Source organism: Miniopterus schreibersii (assembly GCF_964146895.1).
Source record: "Miniopterus schreibersii genome assembly, chromosome: 3".
NCBI lineage: Eukaryota > Metazoa > Chordata > Mammalia > Chiroptera > Miniopteridae > Miniopterus > Miniopterus schreibersii.
Window position 1 is genome coordinate 96618754 of NC_138103.1, and position 23401 is coordinate 96642154.

At 39.0% G+C, this 23401-nt stretch overlaps 1 protein-coding gene across 2 annotated transcripts in view; it reads left to right on the forward strand.

Moving 5' to 3' along the window:
• The window catches only part of WDR70 (WD repeat domain 70), a 173240-nt gene that overhangs the window by 49917 nt on the left and 99922 nt on the right, over positions 1–23401 (forward strand). For both annotated transcript variants that reach the window (XM_081133024.1, XM_081133025.1), the window contains one exon: positions 14196–14272. In XM_081133024.1, the coding sequence (XP_080989150.1) occupies positions 14196–14272 (77 nt within the window). The remainder of the gene's footprint in view (positions 1–14195; positions 14273–23401) is intronic.

Consider the following 23401-nt stretch of genomic DNA (forward strand, 5'->3'; position numbering starts at 1 on the left):
CTCTTTTCTGATTCCAAGAGTAATTAGTAACTTATGGCTTTACTGGAAAATTCAATGAATAGGTTATTAAAGGAAATAAATATATCTGATCTGTTATGATAAAATAGTATGTGCTTCAAATATAAACAGGCCTTTCTAATTATATTGTCAAATTGTTATCTTGTTAAATTTGTATCTCTAATCTTTAAATTATTTTTGTGTGTGTATGTATATATATGTATTTTTTTAAGTGGACTTGCTGTGGTACAGAAATGCTTTCTCTAACATACTACAACACAATACATTACAGGGAGAGTAATTACACTTACACTGTTTTAAAATTTGGTTGCTAACAGTAATTCCTATTGACTAGAAAATTTGGGGGGAAAAAGAAGAAATTACTCATAATTCTACTACCCAAATATAATCGCTATTAACATTTTAATTTCTATAATGTCTTTTTTTCGCCATGCTTCTGAAAAACATTTTTTCTGATCAGACCAGAACGTTTGCTCTTACTTTGTGGAGCCATAGTTTACAGGTTCTCTAGAATCTTGGGAGTGAGTGCAAGGGCCTCCGGGGCTGCTGTGGGTGGAGAGAGGCCATGGATGGCAGTAAGCGGATGGGTCCCTGGTTCCCTACCAAAGTGCTCATTTTGTCCCTGTCATGTGTTGGCATTCTCCAAAGATACCCTTTGAAAATCAGGTTTTCCTGCTTCTTTAAAACATTATTTTAAAATAATTTTGAATAAAATAAATAAGATAAAGTAAACATTGTTTTATCTGGGAAGTGGGACATTAGTTGTTCAGGTTTAGGTGATAGGAACGTAGGCGGGGATAAGCGGGAATCAACCTTTAAACCATTCGAAAGCTGCTCTAAAACCTGTAGTTATATTGTCTTTACAACTCACTTATTCTAAACCAGAATTTTGGTACCTTACTTCCAATCAGATTGTGTTTTCCTCTACTACTTTGAATTTGTAGGCACATACTTTGCTTGAGATTCAAATGGGGCTCTTTGGCCTCGAGCCCACAAACTTGTGATTATTTAGTTTCTATCCCTTAAAACTCAGTAACAAATCAATATTAAGTTAAATTCAAAATGTTTTGGTAGATTATTAGTAAGTGAATGCCTATGGTAACAGTCTTCTAATCTCATTTATTAAACTTCTGTCAATTCATCTGCAGTTGATATTGTTAAATGTATTTGCCATGCATTGTCTTTAACCCGTTTCTTTTCAACATCAAAACAATTCTGAGCCATTTATTTCTTAATTACAGTCAGGCACCACATAATGACATTTGGGTCAAGAACTGCACATATGAGGGCATGTATGAGATTACAGTGAAGCTGAAAATTCCTCTCAACTAGTGATGCATTGACTTCATAGCTGTTGTAACACTGTTGCGAAGCGCATTGCCCATGTGTTTATTTATGGTGGGGTTGGAGCAAACAAACCTGCGCTGCCAGTATAAAAGTAAAGCACATGCAGTTATGTACAGTGCATAATACTTAATAATGATCATAAATGACAGTGTCACTGGTTTATGTATTTACTGTATTGTACTTTTAATTATTTTAGAGTGTACTTTTTCTACTTATAAAAAAAAGTTTGCTTTAAATATAAAAGACTGTGCTGCCCGGCCGGACGTGGCTCAGCGGTTGAGCATCAACCTATGATCTGGGAGATCGTGGTTCAGTTCCCAGTCAGGGTACATGCCCAGGTTGTGGGCTCAATCTCCAGTAGGGGGCTTGCAAGAGGCAGCTGATCAATGACTCTCTCATCATTGATGTTTCTAGCTCTCTCTCCCTCTCTCTTCGTCTCTCCGAAATCAGTAAAGACATATAAAAAAAAAAAAGAGCAGCCTCATGCTTCTCGTGCTTACTGTGGCTCTTGATTGAGTCATTTTCTCTTGTGCTTGATTTAATCTCATGCTTTATAGATTTAGTCTAGCCTGAGTGTGTAGTGTTTATAAAGTCTTCAGTACTGTATGCTAATGTCGTGGGCCTTCACATTCACTCACCAGTCACTCAGGACAACTTTCAGTCCTGCTAGCTCCATTCATGGTAAGTGCCCCAAAAAGGTGTACCATTTTAATCTTTTATACTGTATTTTTACTGTACCATTTCTATGATTAGATATGGTTAGATATACAAATACTTACTATCATGTTATTATTGCCAACAGTATTCAGTACAGTAACCTGCTGTACAGGGTTGTAGCCGAGGAGCAATAGGCTACACCAAAAAAGCCCAGATGTGGAGTAGGCTGTACCGTCTAGGTTTGTTTAAGTTCCTCTGTGATGTTCACACAGTGATGAAATCGCCTAACAATGCATTTATCAGAATGTATCCCCATTAGTAAGTGGCGCATGACTGTCCATGACTAAGTGGGAGAGGACAGGCTATCCTGGCCTTTCAGTGGAAGATTCCTCCATGAGTGTACTTCAGCTGTGGAAATTAGAAGGTTTAGAAGGAATTTGGGGGGAAAATGTTTTCAAATGCTTTATTTATATTTGAATAATACATGTAGTTATTCTGATATCCAGCTATTCTAAAAAATTGCCCTTGTATTTGTACATGAAATGTATTAGTGATGTCCTTTTGATAGTAAATACTGTTTCCTGAGGAGTAAAATATTTTAAACTGTGAATGTAGGTATATTTTTGTTTCTTTAAGCAGTTTTAACTGATGGTTTTAACTGCAAATATAAACTCTAAAAAGTGCAGTGATTTGAAGTACATTATGTTTCTTTCCAACTTCTGACTATTTCCAGCTCTTTTGGTCTAATAGAAGCTTCCTCACACTGGTTTCTGTTTTCTTGACATATCCCCATCATTTTGGGGGTACTTTCTTATATTCTGGCACAACAAAATGTTCCAGGCTCGTTTTGTACTTTTCCTGCCCTCATGTTACCCATGCTTCTAATGATTCACGGCTCCTTTTAACAGGGAATTCTGTTTATACATCAAGATCTGGGCACTAGATATGTTCATTGCTGCAGAGGTGTCATTGCGTCTAGACTATCTCAGAAGATAGAGCTGGCATGGGGAGATAAACCAACCAATTCATAAAAATAAAATATAAAAAAAACATGAGTTCACAGATAGATATATCAAATTCTAATTCAACTTCCTAGCATGAAACCATTCCATATTTGTATTTTACTTCTCCAACAGTGAGAAACTTGGCTTCCAATATCATCTTTGCATTTACTCATTTGTTCAGTGGTCTGGCATGTAGAAAGCAGTTCCAGAATTGCTGCACCCATAATCCTGGTAGACAGAATTCGGAATATCCCCTAAGAGTCCCTGCCCCTCCACTTGAGTGGGTATGATGAGGCTCTTCTGTGATTAGGTTATATTGTATGGTACAACTGACTTTAAGAAAGGAGGATTATCCTCAGTGGATAGGCCTAATCAGGAGAGCCCTTACAAGGGATTGGGCTCTTCCTGTCAAGTGTGGGAGGGATTGACTGGAGGGATATTCTCTGTTACTGGCTTTGAAGGTGGAAGCAGAACTGGAGTGATGAAGTTGGAAAAATAGCTAAGGAGATTTCCAAGCAAAGTGTTGAAGGTACTGCCTGGTTTCTTTTTGTTGCTTATAATAAATGATGAGAGAAGAAAGATAAATTGAAAGAAGTCTTGTTAAAAGGGAACCAGGACTAGATGATTTAGTTAATTTAGAGCCCGTACAGATGGCAACAATTGTTGAAATGAAGAAACTGCTTCTGAAAGAGTGGTATAGAGAAAAAGCCAAGGGTGTGACTGTATATATAACCTTTTGCTAAAACCTCAGAAAGATAAATAAGAGCATTTAGTTACACTAAAGGCTCTTTTAAGAAATTAAACCTGTGCCTCATAGATCTTCTCAAGCATTTATCCATTTCAACAGGAGCCGCAGATGAAGAAGGGGTTGTTTTGCAGAGATATTGGGGATGACTTTTGTCTAATTCAGATTCAACATGAGATTCTCATTTGCTAGCTTTGAAGTTGGAGGAATCCACGTGGCAAGGAAGGCACACAGCTTCTAGATGCTGAGAGCATCTCTCAGCAGACAGATAGCAAGAAAATAGGCATCTCAGTCCTATAACCACAAGGAACTTGAATTCTGCCAGAAACCTGAATGGGCTTGGAATCAGATTCTTTCCCAGAGCCTCCAGAAAGGAATGCAACCCTATTGACATCCTGACTTCAGCCTCTGAACCCTGAGCAGAGAATCCAGCCATGTTGTGTTAGGACTTCTGACCTAAAAAACTGTTTGCTGATAAATTGGAGGTATTTTAAGCCCCAAAGGTTGTGGTAATTTGTTACACAGCAATGGAAAATTAATGCAGTTCTGCATAAACAAACAAAAAATAAAAGTCCATACTAAGTAAAAGTGAAAGCTCCTGAGGAGGTGGTAGTGATTGTGATCAAGCCCAAGAGCAAGAGTTAGCTTTGAGTGAGGAGGGAATAGTGGGATAAGGATGGGCTCATGTGCTGGTATGTTTAGAGATGGTGAACCTTAGATGGGAAGCTGAAGGTGTTACCATCTCCTGGCAGGGTCTCATCCTGGTTTTGTGTTTGCAGATGTTGGGAAGAGGCTTTTAGTAGGGTACTAAAGACTTAGAATAGCAATTGATGGTTGTGAGAGAGAAATTACCAGAAGAATTGTGGGAGCATTAAGGGCTATAGAATGTAAACCTGTAGGGACAATCATTGTGCATATCCATGTGATATTCTTGGGTCTTATTTAGGAGCCTGGGTATTTGAATGGAATATAATGATGGAGAGGAGGGAGTTAGTCCAGAATAAAAGTTGTACATTGTAGGTGCAGCAAAAGAACATTCAGGTCTATCTGAGAGAGACGTTGAAGTTTAGCATATTGAAAATAAAGTCAAAGAGCTGGAAGATAGGTTGTAGTAAATGGAATATTAGAGCCTAGAACATATCAGATGATAAGTATTTGTTAAATCAGTAAGTATTGGAAGTTCATGACTTCAGAGAAGGAATCATGTATGGTAATGGAAGACTTGGCCATAGTTGGGGCTGCTGAAATATCTTAGAAGAGGACATTAGAGTTGAGTAGATCAAAGAATGAATTTATCTCTTTGATGTGTTCAAATGGATTTTAAAATTGCTCAGGAATTACAAAGACTTGGACTTCAGAATCCTTGATTCATAGAAGGAAATGACTAAGAGTGTCATGGTTGCACAACAGGGCCTAGAGAACTAAGGCCTGTGAGCCTAGTCCAGCCTGTACCCTGTTTTTGTAAATAAACGTTTTATTGGAACATAGCCATGGCCATTAATTTACTATTGTCTGTGGCTGCTTTTGTGCTACAGTGGTCCAGTTGAGTGGTGCAACAGAGACCCCATGGCCTGCAAAGCCTGAAATACTGTCTGGACCTTTAGAGAAAAAGTTTGCCAACTTGTAAATTAAAGCTCTGAACATTTTCTCCAGCAAGGTGTACTCACCTAAAAATGTTGCTGACAATTTCAGGAAGTTTGGTGATTCTTGAAAGCCTGTGAGTGGGCTCTGGTTAAGAACTTTTGGATCAAAGCTCCTAGTATATTCCCTGCTGCATTTCTTCTCTTCATAGGAGTTGCCTCCATTAGTTGGCTCTTCATTCCAGAGACATAGATAGTTGTATTTGGTGGGTCACAGAGCCTCACCTCATTCAGTGACTACAAATGGCAATGCAGCAGGACACCTGTTCTTGCAGCTTTCATCATAGGGACAACCACAAGAGTCTGGACAGATTAGTACAGATCAGCATACGTACGTACGTACGTACGTGTGTGTGTGTGTGTGTGTGTGTGTGTGTGTGTGTAAAGGAAGCTAGTATTGGTCATGAATCAGTAATGTCCTCTCTGTTTGCAAAGTATGGCATATTATGAGAAACAAATAGATGCTTAATTCTTTTTTCTAGGCTGTTTTCAATTAAGGCTGTTAAATAAAGGAAAGGATTCCCCCCCCCCCCCCAGAGGGCCTTTGTTTAGATAAAGGAGAAAGAGGAAAAACTAGTTTATTTGATGAAAACATGTTTTAATCACTGCCTGTTCTTTAATATGTGTCATTTAAATTTTTCTTTCACTAATGTTAGCCACGGCACTGATTCTGTTTAGATCCATTTAAGAATCAGTTGAACTTCATTTTTGTTATGACTAATCTCGGTCACTGTTTTAACACAAGGGCACTTAACATTCCCATTGCCTTTGTCATGCTTCTGTCTTTACAAATAAGAAACAACATTCATAGTCTTTTAGATTTTTTTCAGTTTAACCTACTATTTATATTCATCATCTGGGTACTCGGCAGCCTAGCTGACCATATGACCTTTATCTTAATGTTCTCTGTAATACGGATCCTTTTCTTGTGGACCTCTTAAAAATATCCTTTATCCTTAAAATATCCAAGGTGCTATTTTAGCTCAAATCCGATAACAGTAAAAGACCTGTTTTCCTGTGCCTGCCTTCAAGACCTGCATTGTCTGGGTTAGTTGTTGGGTTGCTGTCAGGACAAAGGACAGGAGGTGAGGTTCTAAGGACTGAATTGAGCAGAACCCATCTGTAGAATCTCTGAGTCTGGACGTGGGAGAGGAAAATGGTAAGTAGGGAACTGCCTGGGAGATAAGCAGACTATGCGTTAGATTAAGGGACAGGCAGAGATTTCAGTTCAGATTTCAGAAGGAGATGAAGCCAAGTTAAGCAGGGAAGGAGAGTGAAGGTGTGGAGCAGCATGCAAGCTTGAGGAGGCCACGGCTGTTTAGGAGTTCAGTCCCTAAAGGCCGGCATGCCTTGGGTTATTGAGGTGCTCCTTCTTTTACAAATCATGAACGCTGGCTCCTTTTAGTGGAGATTGATATTTAGAAACCTGCATCTCTGTGCTAGGTTTGCTGGGGTGTCGTTGCTTCTAAACATTCTGAGCATGTATAAAACTAGAGAGTAGGGTACACTCATACGTCTATACCTGTATTTATATCAGCCTATTAAAAGGCATGAGTTCATTTGGATATCCCTAACTTCAGCCAAGCTAGAGTTCATTCTAGTCTTCCTTCCCTCTTTTCACATTTAAAAAAATTTGTTTTTTAGGTTTCAAGTGTACAATTCTGCGATACATGATCTGTGTAGTGCATTCTGTGCCCACCACCAAAAGTCAGATCTTCTGTCACAGTATATTTGACCCCCTTTACCCTTCACTAGCTGCCCGGCCCCCCCTCTCTCTGGCAACCACCATATTGTTGTCTGTGAGTTTTTATTTATTTGTTTTTCTTGTTTGTTCATTTGTTGCTTTCCGTTTTTTATCCCACATATGAGTGAAATCATATGGTTCTTGACTTTTTCTGTCTGACTTATTTTGCCTAACAGTATTCTCAAGATCCATCCACACTGTCACAAATGGCTGTATTATGTCTTTTCCTGTGGCTGAGTAGTATTCCATTGTGTATATGTAGCACATCTTTATCCAGTTGTCTGTCGAAGGACAGTTTGGTTGTTTCCGTGTCTTGGCCACTATGAATAATGCTGCAGTGAACATAGGGTGCAGGTAGTTTTGTGAATAAATCCTTTCAAAATTTTCAGGTAGATGCCCAGGAGAGGGGTTGCTGAGTCATGTGATAACTCTGTTCTTAATTTTTTGAGGAGCCTCCATACTGTTTTCCATACTGCACCAATTTTCATTCCACCAGCAGTGAACTTCCTTTTTCTCCACAATCTCTCCAACACTTGCTATTACTTGTCTTGTTGATAATAGCCACTCTGACAGATATGAGGCGGTATCTCATTGTAGTTTTGATTTGCATAATGTAATAGCTAGTGAAGTTGAGCATCTTTCATATATGTATTTGTTGGTCATTTGTATGTCGTCTTGGGAGAAGTGTCTGTTCCGGTCCTCTTCCCATTTAAAAAAAAAAAAGTTTTTATTGATTTTAGAGAGAGAGGAAGGGAGGGTGAGAGAGAGAGAGAAAAAGAGAAAGAAACCTCAATATGAGAAACATTGATAGGCTGCTCCCACACGCATCCTGGCCGGGGATTGAACTACCAGGAATCAAACCTGCAACTCAGGCATGTGCCCCGACTGAGAATCGAACCGGTGACCTTTTGGTGCACAGGATGGTGCTCAACCAGCTGAGCCACACCAGCCAGGGCCCTCGGCCCATTTTTAATTGGATTGTTTGTTTGTTGTTGAGTTGTATGAGTTTATATATTTTGGATATTAACCTCTTATCAGAGCTGTGGTTTTCAAATATCTTCTCCCATTCAGTTGGTTGCCTTTTTGTTTTGTCAGTGTTTTCTTTTGCTGTGAAGAAGCTTTTAAATTTGATATAGTTTCATTCATTTTTTTTTTTTTTTTTTTTTTGCCTTTACTTCCCTTGCCTTTGGGATCAAATTCATAAAATGTTCTCTAAGGCCAAGGCCCATAAGTTAAGTACCTATTTTTTCTTCTTTGTAATTTATTGTTTCAGATCTTATATTTAGGTCTTTGATTCGTTTTGAGGTAATTTTTGTATATGGGGGCAAACAAAAGTCTACTTTCATTCCTTTGCATGTGGTTTTCCAATTTTTCCAGCACCATTTATTGATAAAGGCTTTTTTTCTCCATTGTATATTTTAGGCTCCTTTATCAAAAATTATTTGCCCATATACATGTGGATTTATTTCTGGGCTCTCAATCGTTTCCATTGGTCTTTGTGTCTGTTCCTCCCACCCCAATACCATGCTGTTTTGATTATTGTCACTTTGTAGTATAATTTGAAGTCAGGGAGTGCCCTCTTTTCACTTTTGTAACTCTGTTTTCAAACAGTGAAAAACTTGACTTCCTTTATTTTCAAGTATTTTCTCTTTTGCTTAATTCATCATACCAAAAGCAGTTTCAGAATTGTTAATGCATGCCACTGCAAAAAAGAAACAAATGTATTAACTAAAATTCAGTATTTATTTATAGTTCTTTTGGTCTTTAGACTGAGAGTATGTATTAGTTTCCTAGAACTACTGTAATAAAGAACCATGCACTTGGTGGCTTAAAACAACAAAACTTCATTCTTTCACAATTCTGGATCTCAGAAGTCTGAAACCATGGTGTTGGCACAGCCACATTTCCTTCAGTGGCTTTAGGGGAAACTTTCCTTTCCTCTTTCAGCTTCTGGAGACTCCAGGTGGTCCTTGGCTTATGGCTGCCTAACTCCAGTCTCTGCCCCCTCTTCACAGAGTCTTATACTCTTTGTGTTTCTTCTTTTCTATCTCTTATAAGCATACTTGTCATTGGATTAGGACTCACCTGGATAATGCAGAGTGATCTCATATTGAGATTCTTAATTATATCTGCAAATTCTCTTTTTCCAAATAAGGTCACATTACAGGTTCTGGTGATTAGGATGTGGACATATCTTTGGCAGGGGGCACCATTCTATTTATGAGATTCCATTTTCCTCTTTTGAGTTCAAGACTTGAATATTCAACTACCAACTTGACATTTCCATTTGTATATCATAGGCATTTCAAACATTGTAAACCCAGTAATCTTGATTCTTACTGCCCACCTTTATTTCGTATCAACTTTTTTCCTAGTTGCTAAAGCTATAAACTTGGGAATCATCCTTAAATACGCCAATAACCATACCCCCAAACCCTCTCTGAACCCATCTAAATTCAGTTTACTAGATAGCCCTGTCAGTTGGATCCAAATACACCTCAAATCTCCCCACTTTTCTCTTTTTCACCACTACTACTCTTATAAGAGCCAACATTCTCTCATGCCTCTCCATTCAGTTATGTACTGTAACAGATTGATTACTAGTCTCTACTTGTACTCTTGCCTCTTGCTCCACATAGCAATCAATAGAGTCCTTTAAAAATAGGCTTCTAAAAATGCCACTCTTGAGCTTACTATCCCTTACTGGCTTTGAACTTCTTTACACAGACTACAACAACTTGCGTATTCTGACTCCTATTTCCTTACTTATTTTGTGCTCCCTCTTGCACGACATGCACCAGCCCACTGGTCGTCTTTAATTTCCTCCCATACGCCCAACTCTTTTCCTGTATCAGAACCTCCTCACATGCTTTTCCATCTGTTGGAAAGCTCTTTTTTCTTACTTTTACATGACTGGCTTCTTCTCATTCCTTCATTCTCAGTTTACATGCTTACATGCCACTTACTCAAATAAGTATTGCCTGGTTTTCTAGCTAAGTAAAGATGACTCATTTCTCCCTACTGTAGAAGAAGTTTCACTTCGATGGTCCCTGTTTGTATCCTGTACACATGAACAGAATGTCAGGAGTTGGCCAGCTACTACTTGAGGCATTGTAGGCAATTTGGACTAGAGATGGTCTCTAGGCCTACATGTGGGTATTGTCATTCCAATTTATTCTTTCCGTACAACCACAGTTATTTTCCTTCCAAGTCATTTAAATATGCACATTTTTCTTCTTGTAGTATAGCTTTATTTTTTATCCTTTTAGGATAAGAGACCTTACCATTATTACACTAAAAAATATTAGGTTCTTTTCTGCCCCATCTGAACCTGACTTTGCATGAGACCACTACCTTGGAGGGGAGTGTGTGTGTATGTGTGTTTGTGTTTGATAGGCATTCTGTGGTTGATATGGTGTGTATGTCAGTCTTATACCAATATCACATTGTTTTAATTAAAGTGTTTTTATATTATGCTCTATACTTAGCAAGGTGAACCTTCCTGAATGATTTTAAAGATGTTTTCCCTTTCCTCACATATTTATTCTTCTATACGTATTATAGAATCAAGATTGTTGACACATTTTTAAGAAGATGGAATTTTTGCCCCCAACCTCTTGCTTTTGCCTTGACTATTTGTAAATACTTTCTATTCTTTTTAATTCTTTTTCCATTGAGAGAAGAACCTTTAAAGAAGGACCTGTTGCTCTTGTTCCCCTCTGTTTTCTTCCTGTTAAGCACCTGTTATATATAAGCATTGTGCTAATTCCTGGGCAGCTGGTGTTTGGTGGGGGGCATGTTACACAGTGAATTAAAGTGAAAATAAACAAAGTGAAATAAACAGAGCATATTATGGAATAAAACTGAGATTAATATCAGTTTGTCATTAAAATACTGTGCTTTGGAGAAGACGAAAAAGTTTTAAGCATATGTCAGTTTCTGGTTAGTTTATATTTTTTACCTTCATTAAAAATCTTTTTTCTTCTTTTTAAAATTTATCTTTATTGTTGCAAATATACAAATATCCCCCCTTTTCTTCCCCATTGACCCCCTCCACTCTGTATCCACCCCCCCAAGCCTTCACCACACTATTGTCTGTGTCCATGGGTTATGCATATATGCACATAAGTTCTTTGATTAATCTCTCCCCACCCACTCCCCCACCCCACCTTCCTACTGAGATTCATCAGTCTGTTCCATGGGTCTGTGTTTCTGGATCTATTTTGTTCCTTGGTCTGTTTTGGTTATTAGATTCCGCATATGAGTGAGACCATGTAAAACTGAATCAGGAAGAATCAGAAAACCTAAATAGGTCAATAACAACTGATGATATTGAAGCAGTAATACAAAAAACTCACAGTAAACAAAAGCCCTGGTCCTGAGGGCTTCACAGGGGAGCTTTCTAATTCTTTAAGTTGTAAGATTAGATAGTTTACTAAAAATTTTTCTTGCTTTTTGAGGTAGGCCTGCAGTGCTATGAACTTCCCTCTTAGGACTGCTTTCGCTGTGTCCCATAGATTTTGGGTTGTGTTCATTTTCATTTGTTTCCAGGAAGTTTTTGATTGCTTTCTTGATCTTATTGGTAACCCATTCGTTTAATAACATGTTATTACCTCATGTGTTTGAATGTTTTTGAGTGTTTTTACTGTAATTGATTTCTAATTTCATGTCCTTGTGATCTGAGATGCTTGGTATGATTTCAGTCTTCTTGAACTTGTAGAGACTGGTTTTGTGTCCTAACACATGGCCTGTCTTTGAAAATGACCCATGTATACTTGAGAGGAACGTATATTCTGCAGCTTTAGGGTGAAATATTCTGTAAATATCAAATATCTGATGTAGTGTGCCATTTAGTCACTGTTTCTGTGTGTACTTTTTGTCTGGAAGATCTATCTAGTGAAGTCAATGGGGTGTTAAAGTCCATGACTATGAACTACGACTGTATTGCTGTTGATCTCTCCTTTAAAATCCTTAAGGCTATTGATTGGTCCTTATTTATTGCCATTTTAATTCTTTATGCCTATGTTTCTCCCTCTGTTTCTTCTTCTTATTACAGCAGCACCTTTAACATTTCTTGCAATGCTCCTATTTCTACTTCTAATTACAGCAGCCCCTTTAACATTTCCTGCAATGCTGGTTTGGTGGTGATAAACTCCTTTAGACTTTTTTCACTATCTATTTTGAATGATAGCCTTGCTGGATAGAGTAGTCTTGATTTCAGATCCTTGTTTTGCATTACCTTGAATACTTCATGCCATTGGCTTCTGGCCTGTAGAGTTTCTGATGAGAAGTCAGCTGACAACCTTATGGGAGCTCCTTTGTAGGTAACAGATTACTTTTCTCTTGCTGTCTTTAATATTCTCTCTTTGTCTTGAATTTTTGGCATTTTAATTATGATATGTCTGTGCATGGGACTCTTTGGATTCTTCTTGCTTGGCACTCTCTGTGCCTCCTGTACTTGTGTGACTTTTTCCTTCACCAAGCTAGGGAAGTGTTCTGCCATTATTTCATCAAACGGGTTCTCTAACCCTTGCTTACTTTCTACCTCCTCTGTTACTCCTATGATGTGAATATTGTTATGTTTCATGTTGTCCCACAGCTCCCTTATACAGCCTTCTGGTTTTTTAACTGTTTTTTCTTTTTGGATCTCCTATTGAGTGATTTTTTTCTACCTTATCTTCTAATTCACTGATCCAGTCCTCAGCTTCCTGTAATCTGCTGTTTATTCCTTCCAATGTATTCTTTATTTCTGCTATGTCATTCATAATTTCCTTCATAGTTTCCATATCTTTTTTCATGCTGTTGAGCATCCTTACAATCAGTATTCTGAACTCTGTATCTGAGAGACTGCTCATCTCCATTTCAGTTAGCTCTTTTTTCTGGAGACTTCTCTTGTTCTTTCACTTGGGGCTTGTTTTTTTTTGTCTCCCCATTTTAACTGCCTATTTGGGTTTGTTTTTATCTATTAGATAGACCTGCTAGGACTCTTAGTCTTTTTGGATGTTCTCTGGTGCATGCCAATGTCAGATGCTGTTTGTGACTGGCCTTGAGTACCCTGTTTGGAGCTATCAACAACCCATGGATTGAGGTCCCCGAGTCCCTGTTTGGAGCTATCAACAACCCATGGATTGAGGTCCCCTCTGTTGGGGCTGGGTGCATTTGGACAGGACCAAGATGCACACCAAAGTCTATTTTTCCAAGGCCTGGGTCCAGAAGCAGATCAGGCAAAGACTCAAAGCACTCTGAAGTGTGCTTCTGCCGGCAGGTTGATTAATCTGATTATCTTAATGAGCCTCAGGCTGTAGAAACTTCACACAGGGTGGGGCAGCTGATTTTTATCAGTCTCTTAATGAGCTTCAAGGTATAGAAACTCCACAGGTAGGGTGAGAGATTTTGCAGCAGGGTAGGGCAATTGGTTCCCCCTCAGGCAAAAGCTGTTTGGAAGGTAAATGTCTGCCTCTACAGTATGGGGGAATGACCTGGCACAGGAATCCAGAAGGATGCCCTCTGAGCTCTATCTCCTGAGCCAGCATCCCTAGATTCTCCTCACACAGCTCCAGTCCACTCTGCCCTCCCTCTGCTGGACCCCAAGGTGAGTGGCTGCACACGAATCTTTGTGTGTTGGCCCTTTAAGAGGGTGCCTGCATTTCCATCTGTTTCTCCCTGGCAGACAGAAACCCAGCTGCTCTTCACAGCCAGATGTTATGTGGGCACCTTTCTCAGTTCTGGAGCTCTGGGCAGAGGAGCCCAGCCTGGGGTTGAGGCCCCAGAGTCCTTAGTGGGAACCCTCACAGCTGAGATCTCCCTCCAGACCTTCCCCGCCTGCACTTCCCATCAGTGTCTATGCAGTCTCCACTTTTCCTCCTTGGTTATGACAGTGTTCCCCAGCTCGTCTTCAGTTGCAGTTGATTACTCAGAGTGGTTTTTGTATATTTTAGTTTTCATTCCAGGTTGGTCCTGGGAGAGTGTCAGTGTAGCTTCCACTTAGTCTGCCGCCATCTTTAATCTCTCTTTTTTCTTTTCTTGTTTTGTTTCTTAAGGGTCACACAGCAATGCTTCATACTGGCTCATGGCATCCCAAGATAAAGGGAGAATTTATGACTTGCTCAAATGATGCGTGAGTATTGTTGATAATTCATCTAATACATTCATATCTTTTAGTATTTGCTTTAACATTTGTAACAGTCTTGCCAGTAAAGTAGGAGATAGAGCATTAAGAATCCTGATGTTTATATATTCTTGTTCTTTACTTTACTTTGACTTTAGCTGGTAGTGTGAGATTTGTTTAAATAAATATGGAAACTATGCAAATGAGAGTTAGTATAAATTCCAGTAGAGTTTATTAGGGAGCACAGTGAATCAGATTGATGTTATTAAGTGGACTCAAATGACTTTGAAACTGTGACTAATAATTTGTTACTTTTTATAGTAAAGACTGATTTCCATCTGAGTCTAATAGCTAACATAAGTTTATTGTTTAAATGATTGTTTTTTAGTAGTAATAACTGAAACAGTTGATTCAATGGTTATTAAGATTGTTTTCCATTATATCTGTTGGCCTAGGACTAAAGAATGTTACAGGGAATGTTAGGGCAGCTTTTTCCTATATTGTCATATTGTCTGATTCATTTTTAGTATAAAGAATAGTTCATAAAAATGTGCTGTTTGTAATATTACAGAGAAAATTACAACAAATATATTTTATAAATTAAAAAGCATAGAAGGTGTTCTTTAGGTAAAACACTATTATATTTTAGATAAAAAAGAACATTTTTGTTCTTAGGTTATTTTGTCTTTAGCTTTTTGCTCTCTGATATTTAAATTTTGCCTCATTAACTTTCAAAATTGCTGTTCACAGTCTTGGATATTTTGTTTTCTGGAATTAATCTTTAAGATAACAGACAAAAGGCATAATTTTACTTCCATAGCACAATTTAAAAAAATAGCGATCTGAAAGGAACTAAAATTTGGGACTCTATACAGAATGTGACTGAAAAAAGATAGTATTTCTGATTAAAATTTCTGGTAAATAGAACTCCAGTAAGTCCTCACTTAATATCCTTGATAGGTTTTTTTTGAAAATTGGGTCTTTAAGTGAAATGAAGTATAACGAAACCAATTTTATCGTAGGTTAATTGATATAAACACGAGTCCAGTTCCTATAGTATATTTCTGGTCACAAAAACTTCACCAAACTTCTAAATAAAGACCCAAAACACTTCTAATATTAAATATTGAAATATATGTGAGCTATACACACATTTTAGAAAGATTAATAAAAACAAGAATTCTTTCCCAATCTGCTTATTTCAGTTCAGAGTCACAGGTGGTTGGAGCCAATCGACAGCTCAGGGCTCAAGACAGGACCCACCCCTGGACAGGACTCCCTTCCATCACAGGGCGTACTCACACCTATCACCCTCACTCAGACTGGGACAATTATACATGCTGCTTACCTTACCTGTACATCTTTGGGGTGTGGGCAGAAGCCAGGTGTCCGGAAAAAGCATATTTAGATGTGGGGAGATGCTGCAAACTCCACACAGACAGTGGATCCAGCAGGAAATCAGTTTTTCCCCTCATTAACGTTATAACAAAACACCTTTGAACACGGTGATGTTATTTGAGGACTTGCTGTATCTCGTTTCATTTCTTTTTATCTTTGTTTATTATCTTTACAAATACGTAAATTATGTATGTTTAAAGTGATATTCTTAATGTCAGCATTAGAAAATCAAAATTAGCAGTTAATCTAAATTAATAGTATCTCATGACCAAGTCAGGTTTATTCTAGGAATTTAAGGATATTTTACAATTAGGAAATTTTACCATCAAGGAAATTTCATTATAATTCATTTAACAAATGAAAAGTGAAAAATCGGATGATTATATAATACGATAAAATTGACATTTGATAAAATATAGTAGTGTTTCCCAGTAGAAGTTCTAAGTAAAACAGAATAGGAAGAAATTACTGAAACCTGATAAAAACTACCAAAATTTAAAATATTATATTATATATTGCAGTAGTGAAGCTACTTGCATTTAAGTAGGAAATAGGACAGGGGTGCCTACAACTGTTTAGGGACTTTATACACTGTAGTAAAATGAGAAAATAAGTAAATTGCTATTACTGTTGGAAGACAGCAAACACCCTCTTTAAAAGAGCACAGAGGATCCAGGCTATTCTGGTTAAAAACTTAAGCTAAATAAAGCAATTGAAAAAAAATTTCTTGTCCTCAGAACTATTTAAGGATCAGGCTGTATTGTGGTCTCTACAGTTGCTAACACAACTTTTATGAGCTCTACAGAAACTTTTCCCAAATTGATTTCCAGGATATGTAAAGTAGTGGTTCAGAGAAAGGCATCCCAAAGTCAGATAAGTTTGAGAAACTTTGCCTGTTATATCCCCAGGCCAGTGATCCACAATAAACATTTAAATGGTTTTGAATAGGGTATTAAGAAATTTATTTAGCTTTGTTAATCCTTTAAACAACAGTTGGGGTAAAGTTCTAAAGCTTGACGTAATTTTACTGGGTATAAATTTAGTTTATCCTATTCCTTGAAAGAGCAGCTCCTTAGGTCCCTGCCCAAATCACTGACTTTCTAGTCTATTGTACCTTTCAGAACATGCTCCCGTTTCCTTTATGCTGTAGAAACGGGCTTCCTTTATCTATAGTTCTATGTGAAGATCAAGGGGCTTTAACCATAGACCCCCACTGTACATATTCTTTACCACCTTTCAGAGAAATATGCCACTAATAAATTCAGGTTGTTTGATTGACTTTTTCTTGGCCTTTGACTCTGAGGGCAATAATTAGAAATGTGCTAAGCTGTGGGGAATCATTCCAGAGACCTAGTTCAATCAACAAGTAGAGTGTTCTTATTGTGTCCCAAGTATACTGTGTGATCTAAGTCCCAGCCTTCATGGGGCTTGCATTCCAGTGGAGGTGAGTGCTGGGAGACAGGCAAGGTACAGATAACACTAATGTATTAATATAATTTTATGTAGTAATATGTGTAAAGAATAAAGTAAAAGGCTAGAGAAACAATAGAAGGCTGTGGCTGTCATCAGTGTCGGCATAGAGGGGGAGCTGGCCAGGCTAATAGCAGCCATTCATGTAAGCAGCACATATTATGAATAAGTTGAATGGCAGTGGGAGGGAAAAATCAGACGGCTGTGTGAGAAACTAACCCATTGGAGTCCAAGGTGGCACTCACTGTGTTGTTCTGGCCTCATGTACGCTGAGTTAAATTATGGATGTTTCTTCTGAGTGAGAGTTGGACATGCTAATGCCTTAACTTTTTGATTTTAAGAATTTCATATGAAACACAAACTTGGAATCGGGCCAATTTAGGAATGAAATGAAAAGAGGAAGAGGGTGATACAGCAGTCTTTTTGGTTTTCCCACGTTTACTAGAATGAAATATTGGTAACAAAGCAGAAATTACTACATTATGCTTGGAGGTAAATGTTAATGAAAACAAGATGGTAATGAAGATAAAAATGTATATTTGTCCAGAGCAAGTAAATTGCACTTGTGAATTTATATGATCTGATGTGGAGCCACTTTGTGATTTGAATTGTAGTCGTGCACAGAGAGAGAGCACAGATGATGGTAACGTGATTTGAGTCCTTAGTATGGAATTTGTACTAAGCAGGTTCCAGCCCAGCACGGAGCTCTGTCCATAGGTCCTGGTGACTGAATCAGGTGCTTCCATTATATACCGCGAGGGTTTCCCGTCGCTTGCTGAGGAATTTGTATCTCAGAGGAATGTGTTCAGGTCTGTTGTGAGAGGTTCTGCCTCTCCATGCAGTTAACAATGAAGAAAAGGCAGGAAAATAATTAAATGCACAGACATACTTCCCACTGAGATACTGCAGAAAACAATCAGGATTAGATAAGAACAAGCGAGAGAGATGACAAAACGATGCCTTCTTGGACAGTAGGTGAGAGGGGAGGCCTGGATGAATAGGAAGGCCTGGTGGCCTGTGGGAATTAAAAAGAAGTGGGAACAGAGAAAGCAGGTCCAGAATGGAGTAGAAGAGGAGGAACAGATGCATATCACAAAATAGCCCCAAGCGCCCTTTGTAAGCACTTGTGAAAACTGACTCACCAAGCACTGACTGAGTCTTTGAGGGCTAGAGTCCTCTAATAGCTGGAAGAATTGAGAACCAGAGACTTTTTTTTTTTTTTTAAATCAAAGTGAGACCAGTTTTTATACCAGGCTGCAGTAGTCTGGGGAAAGCCGGGCTGCACATTCAATAATGAAAACTTTCATCAGCAACGGCTCAAGCAAGAATAGGAAACACAGAAGGAGAGTTAGTAACACTACTTGCATGGGAGAGTCAGGGAAAGATGTACACAGGAGTTCGACATGTGTACTGGTGTAAATTCTTTTTTTGGAAAAGTGGGAATGTGCTGAGAGAGGAGATGTGCTTTCAGAATATTTCAGAATATAGTAAAATCTTAATTTGGGTCCTCAAAGATGTTACTATTCAGAACATGCAAAATATATAGTGAACCATGATCAGGTGATTTTACCTGTAAGTGAAAGACATAATTTCACATTTGGGTTTTATTTTATATACCTGAAATGAATATTTGGAGACATTACAATCTAATCAATTTAGTTTTCTTTGTTTTTGTTTTTTAAGGAACTGAATGTCATGAAATGTCAGTGTTGTGGAAGAAGTAAAAGGAAGGGGTCTGTTCTAAATTAAGGAATCATGAGCATTATATAAGCCATATAATGTGTGAACTTTTTTTTTAAAAAAAAAAATCTTTATTGATTTCAGAAGGAGGAAGGGAGAGAGAGATAGAAACATTAATGATGAGAGAGTCGTCATTGATCGGCTGCCTCCTACACGCCCCTGACTGGGAATCAAGCCCGCAACCCGGGCATGTGCCCTGACTGGGAATCGAACCTCGATCTCCTGGATCCTAGGCTGATGCTCAACCTCTGAGCCATGCCTGGCTGGGCATAATGTGTGAACTTGGACCTTATTTCCTCTGAAGAGAAGGAGGGAAGGAAGGGATGGAAGAAAGGAAGGAGTAACCAAAAAACAGCAGTAAAGAGAAGTTGCCGAAATTTGAAAATTAGGTGATACAACAGATTCATCACAGAAGTGGCCACAATTCTTCATCTTTCCTTGTATCCATGCACTTTGCAGTGTGACTTCATAGCTACTCCTATTAAGAGCCAGAGTCTGTTTCCCCACCCCATGCACCTGGGCTGGCCGACAAAGTGGAAAGATGGCCGTGAGCCACTTCCAAGCAGAGGCTTCTTAGAGCCCCCGCATGCTCCCACTGTCCCGCCAGCGTGCATCACTGTCTGATTGAGCTGTGGCTGCCCTGCTGGAAAGTGAAGGATCTGGTGGAGGAGGGTTCTGTTGTCCTACCTGTTGGCCCTCTTAGATCAGCTTGTACTCAGCCACCTCCTAAACTGGGAGAGTCACAGTGCCAAAGACTGAGTGTAAAAAGATCCTGAGAAATATATTAACAAAAAGAAACCAGCATTTTCCAGGTATATTGATACATCTCCCTCCCCACACAGCCAATTACACCTGCTACACTCTGGGTGTAGTGTTCCCAGGAATACTCTTTAGGGAATGAAGATTGCCACCAGTAAATGCTTTTGATAGTGGAATTCAGTAGATTATAAATATTTTTACTTGGTTGCATCTTATAACGATGAATTATGCAATTAAATTTTTGGCAAATTTGTCATGGCGTGATATATTTTATGTGCCTTTTGCAAACCTAGAGAACCTTGGCTACTCCACCACTAGTTATGACTTTGAACTAGTAATTTACTACTAAGTCTCAGATTCCTATCAAATGGGATAAAACTCGATTCACAAGATTATAATATGGATTAAATGTGTAAGGAAGACCTTGTGCATAATTAGTGTTCACACACAGGACTAGCCTTGAATTCGTTTGAACTGGGTTAAGGCTGCATACAGTTTTCAGTCTTTTGTTTGTTTGCTTTGGAAAATGTTTCATGAGACTTTTTTCCCAAACAAATGTGCTAACATGTAATGAGCTTACTAATATATCTATGGTAATAAATGTTTAAAATTTTTGTTTTAATACCTTTATGGTAAACATCCACAGATGTGATGCACATACGAAAGCTCCTTGAGTTGCACAAACATTTTAAGGGTTATTGATACATCTTGTTAAATTGCCACCTATTACCAGCCTTTGAAGGATTCCATTGTCATAACATAATAGTTTAATTCTATTGGGGGAATGCAATTAGAAGTTCTGTATTTACTAGATTTCTTTAAAATATATAACTCAGCATTTTCAGCAGCTCATATTTGGCTTCTCCAGTTAGTACAGTCTCAAGGTTAGTCTCTAGGCATTGACAGAGGAATTGCTATAATATCTTCAAAACTCTATGTTTTTTCATGTCACCCAGAAAAATTACAAGATAAATATTTGTACAACTTTGTAGGTTTGTTGTAAGCTTTAAATGTGATAATATACAGAAAGCACAGTATTAGTACATAGTTGGTGCTTAATACAAGTTTACTTCCATTTATCCTATTGTTGTTTTTCCCCTCAACCAAATATATTTAAAACATACAAGGCCAAGTTTGCTGTTATGGTAGTGCAAAGTTTGGACTACAAATCCGTTGAACACCTGCCATCTACTACCTGTTAGCGCTTAGGCATCATTCTTGCCCTTTCTATTTTTTTGTTGTTATTTTTTAATCCTTACCCGAGGATATTTTTTCCAATATTTTTCAGAGAGAGTGGGAGAAAGAGAGAGAGAAACATTGATGTGTTGATGCAAGAGAGAGACACATCGATTGGTTGCCTCCCACACATGCCCGACCAGGGCTGGGGATGGAGCCTGCAACAGAGCTATGTGCCCTTAGGCCAGAATTGAACCCGGGACCCTTTAGTCCACAGGCCGGCACTCTAAGCACTGAGCCAAGCTGGCTAGGGCACCCTTTTTAGACCACTGTTCTTATCTGTAAAATTAAAATCTTCGACTCCATTAATTTAATTCTGGCCTTTCAAGAAATGCCAGGTATCTATGCGAAGGCCAATTCTAAAACTGTCGAGAAGTGAGCCAAGGGTAAGTGGACCTGATTAGCAGGAGGAGTGAGGGCAGTGGGTAGTGTAAGGGTGGTCACCGGGAAAACTGTCTACTGTGGGGATGCAGGAAGAAGAGGTGAAAGGTGTCAACACAGAAATGAAACATGATGTAGATTTGCATTTGGAGATTTCTTTGGTTACGCTCAGCGAATGTTTATTCTATATCTGTTGTTGTGGATCAGGCCTTGCGTTAGGAATTGTGCTTTGAGCTGATTGCACAGAAATAAATGGTCCCTACTCCCCAGGGTGCTTCCCAGGCTTGTGGGATCATTGGACACCCACACCACCATGTTTTACAGCAAGGGGCTTGCGGCAGAGAACAGGGCTCATTCTGGATTGTTTCTTCAGAGGACCATGAAGCTCTGTTTGCTAAGAGACACGGATCCCAAATGCAAGAGCAGAGTTTTCCTATTGGCACTTTTCAGTCTGGGAGTCAGCTCAGACTCACCTGGGAAAGAAAGTGTTTTCCCAGGTAGGATGTAGCTTTAGTCTTCAGTAAGTCATAGTATCAATTTCTAGGTCGTTTCTCATTTCAAAGTAACCCCAAGCTCTGCTTTTATGAAAGCTACTTTAAACTGACAGGCAACTCTGATAAGAGTCGGTGTGTGTGTGGGGGAGAAATAACACTTTGTTTTTATGTGTTATGGTCCAGGAGTTTTATATACTCTGTCTCACTTAATCCTCACAGCATTGGCTCGAAGAAGGAAGTGACTTGCTGATCACACATCTCTTTAGCGGTGGAGAAGGGATTGGAACTCAGGCCTGGCTCGATTTTATCCTATTCTCTCCCTACCTTTAGTTTTCTTAAGCCCACAACCATCTATGCCCTGTTCACTATACCTTCCTTCAGAATAGATCGTTGCATAGCAAAGCTGATCCTGGGGCTAGTGCAGTGGTTTTCAAACAACATTGTGAGACCCTTTTTGGGTCATGACCAGCATTTTTTACAAAATAAAACAGTAGAAATTGTCAGAGTGTGGCACAGGTAGTACTGTTTACTGAAGTTTCTGTTTCAGTTGTGTGAGTTGGGGGTAGAGGAGTGGGTGGAGGGGTGAGTGGGTGTGTGCATGTGCTGGGTCTTAGTTTAATGTATTTCCTCCTATGTGAAAGTCACTCTCTTTTCTGAGTAAAGGGTGTGGTCACAAGTTCACCACTGTGTCTCTTCTCCAGGCTTTGAAAACATTCCATACTGTATTTCAGTTATAAGGCAGTGAAATGTAGTAGTACTCAGCATGGACTCTGGAGCCAGATGATCAGGGTTGAATCCACACTCTGCCATTTACTAGCTGTGTGACCTTTGGCAAGGTATTTTGCGTCTCCTTGCCTGTGTTTTGTCTCCTGTCAAATGGGGTTGTGTGAGCACTGAATGAATTTATATCCCTGAAGTGCTTGGGATAGTGTCTGTCTCACAGTAGCACTCCATGAGTTATCTGCTGTTATTGTCGTTGTCATCGTTAGTGTTGTTGAAAGGTTTGTCTCTCTCTTAGAGGGATTGTGGGCATACTGCTTTAAGAGCAGCCTTCTGTAGCTTTGATTCATTTGGTTAATTAATGTGTTGCAAACTTCTCACGTGCTACAAGAAGGCTAACTTTGCCACTGGTTTAGTGCAATGCTCCTTTTTTATATACTACTCAGATTGTTCTTATTTGGCCAATACCACCAGTGACAGCTACTAAGTCATGTGTCTGTGTAAGAGTTATTGTGGAAAGTTGTAAGCCTGACTCGGCCAGAGCTTGGCCTGTAAAGAACTGGCTAGCTTTACAGGCTGATTTAATCCTGGTCATAGGCCAGCATCGCCAGCTCATAAAATATGTGTGTATGTCCCGGTCTGCTGTGTTACAGAGGGCTAACGCGCTGTACTTCGGTCCACCTGCCTTAAGGTCTGTGACAGGTCTGGAGGAAGATGTTGCTTGGGTGCTCACAAAGAAATACTATTTGAGTTTGGGGTTGACCGATCAATGGAAGTCTAGGAAAATAGTTAAAGGAAAATAGTCCAGGTACCAGTAAGATACTATACTGAGCTCTTGGCCCGGAAGTCTTACAGTGGTCCCAGAAAGGCAAGAGTAAGGAGGAGGAGTGAACAGAACAAACTCCAGGCTGTTTCTTCTCGGGTATTAGTTACAGATTCT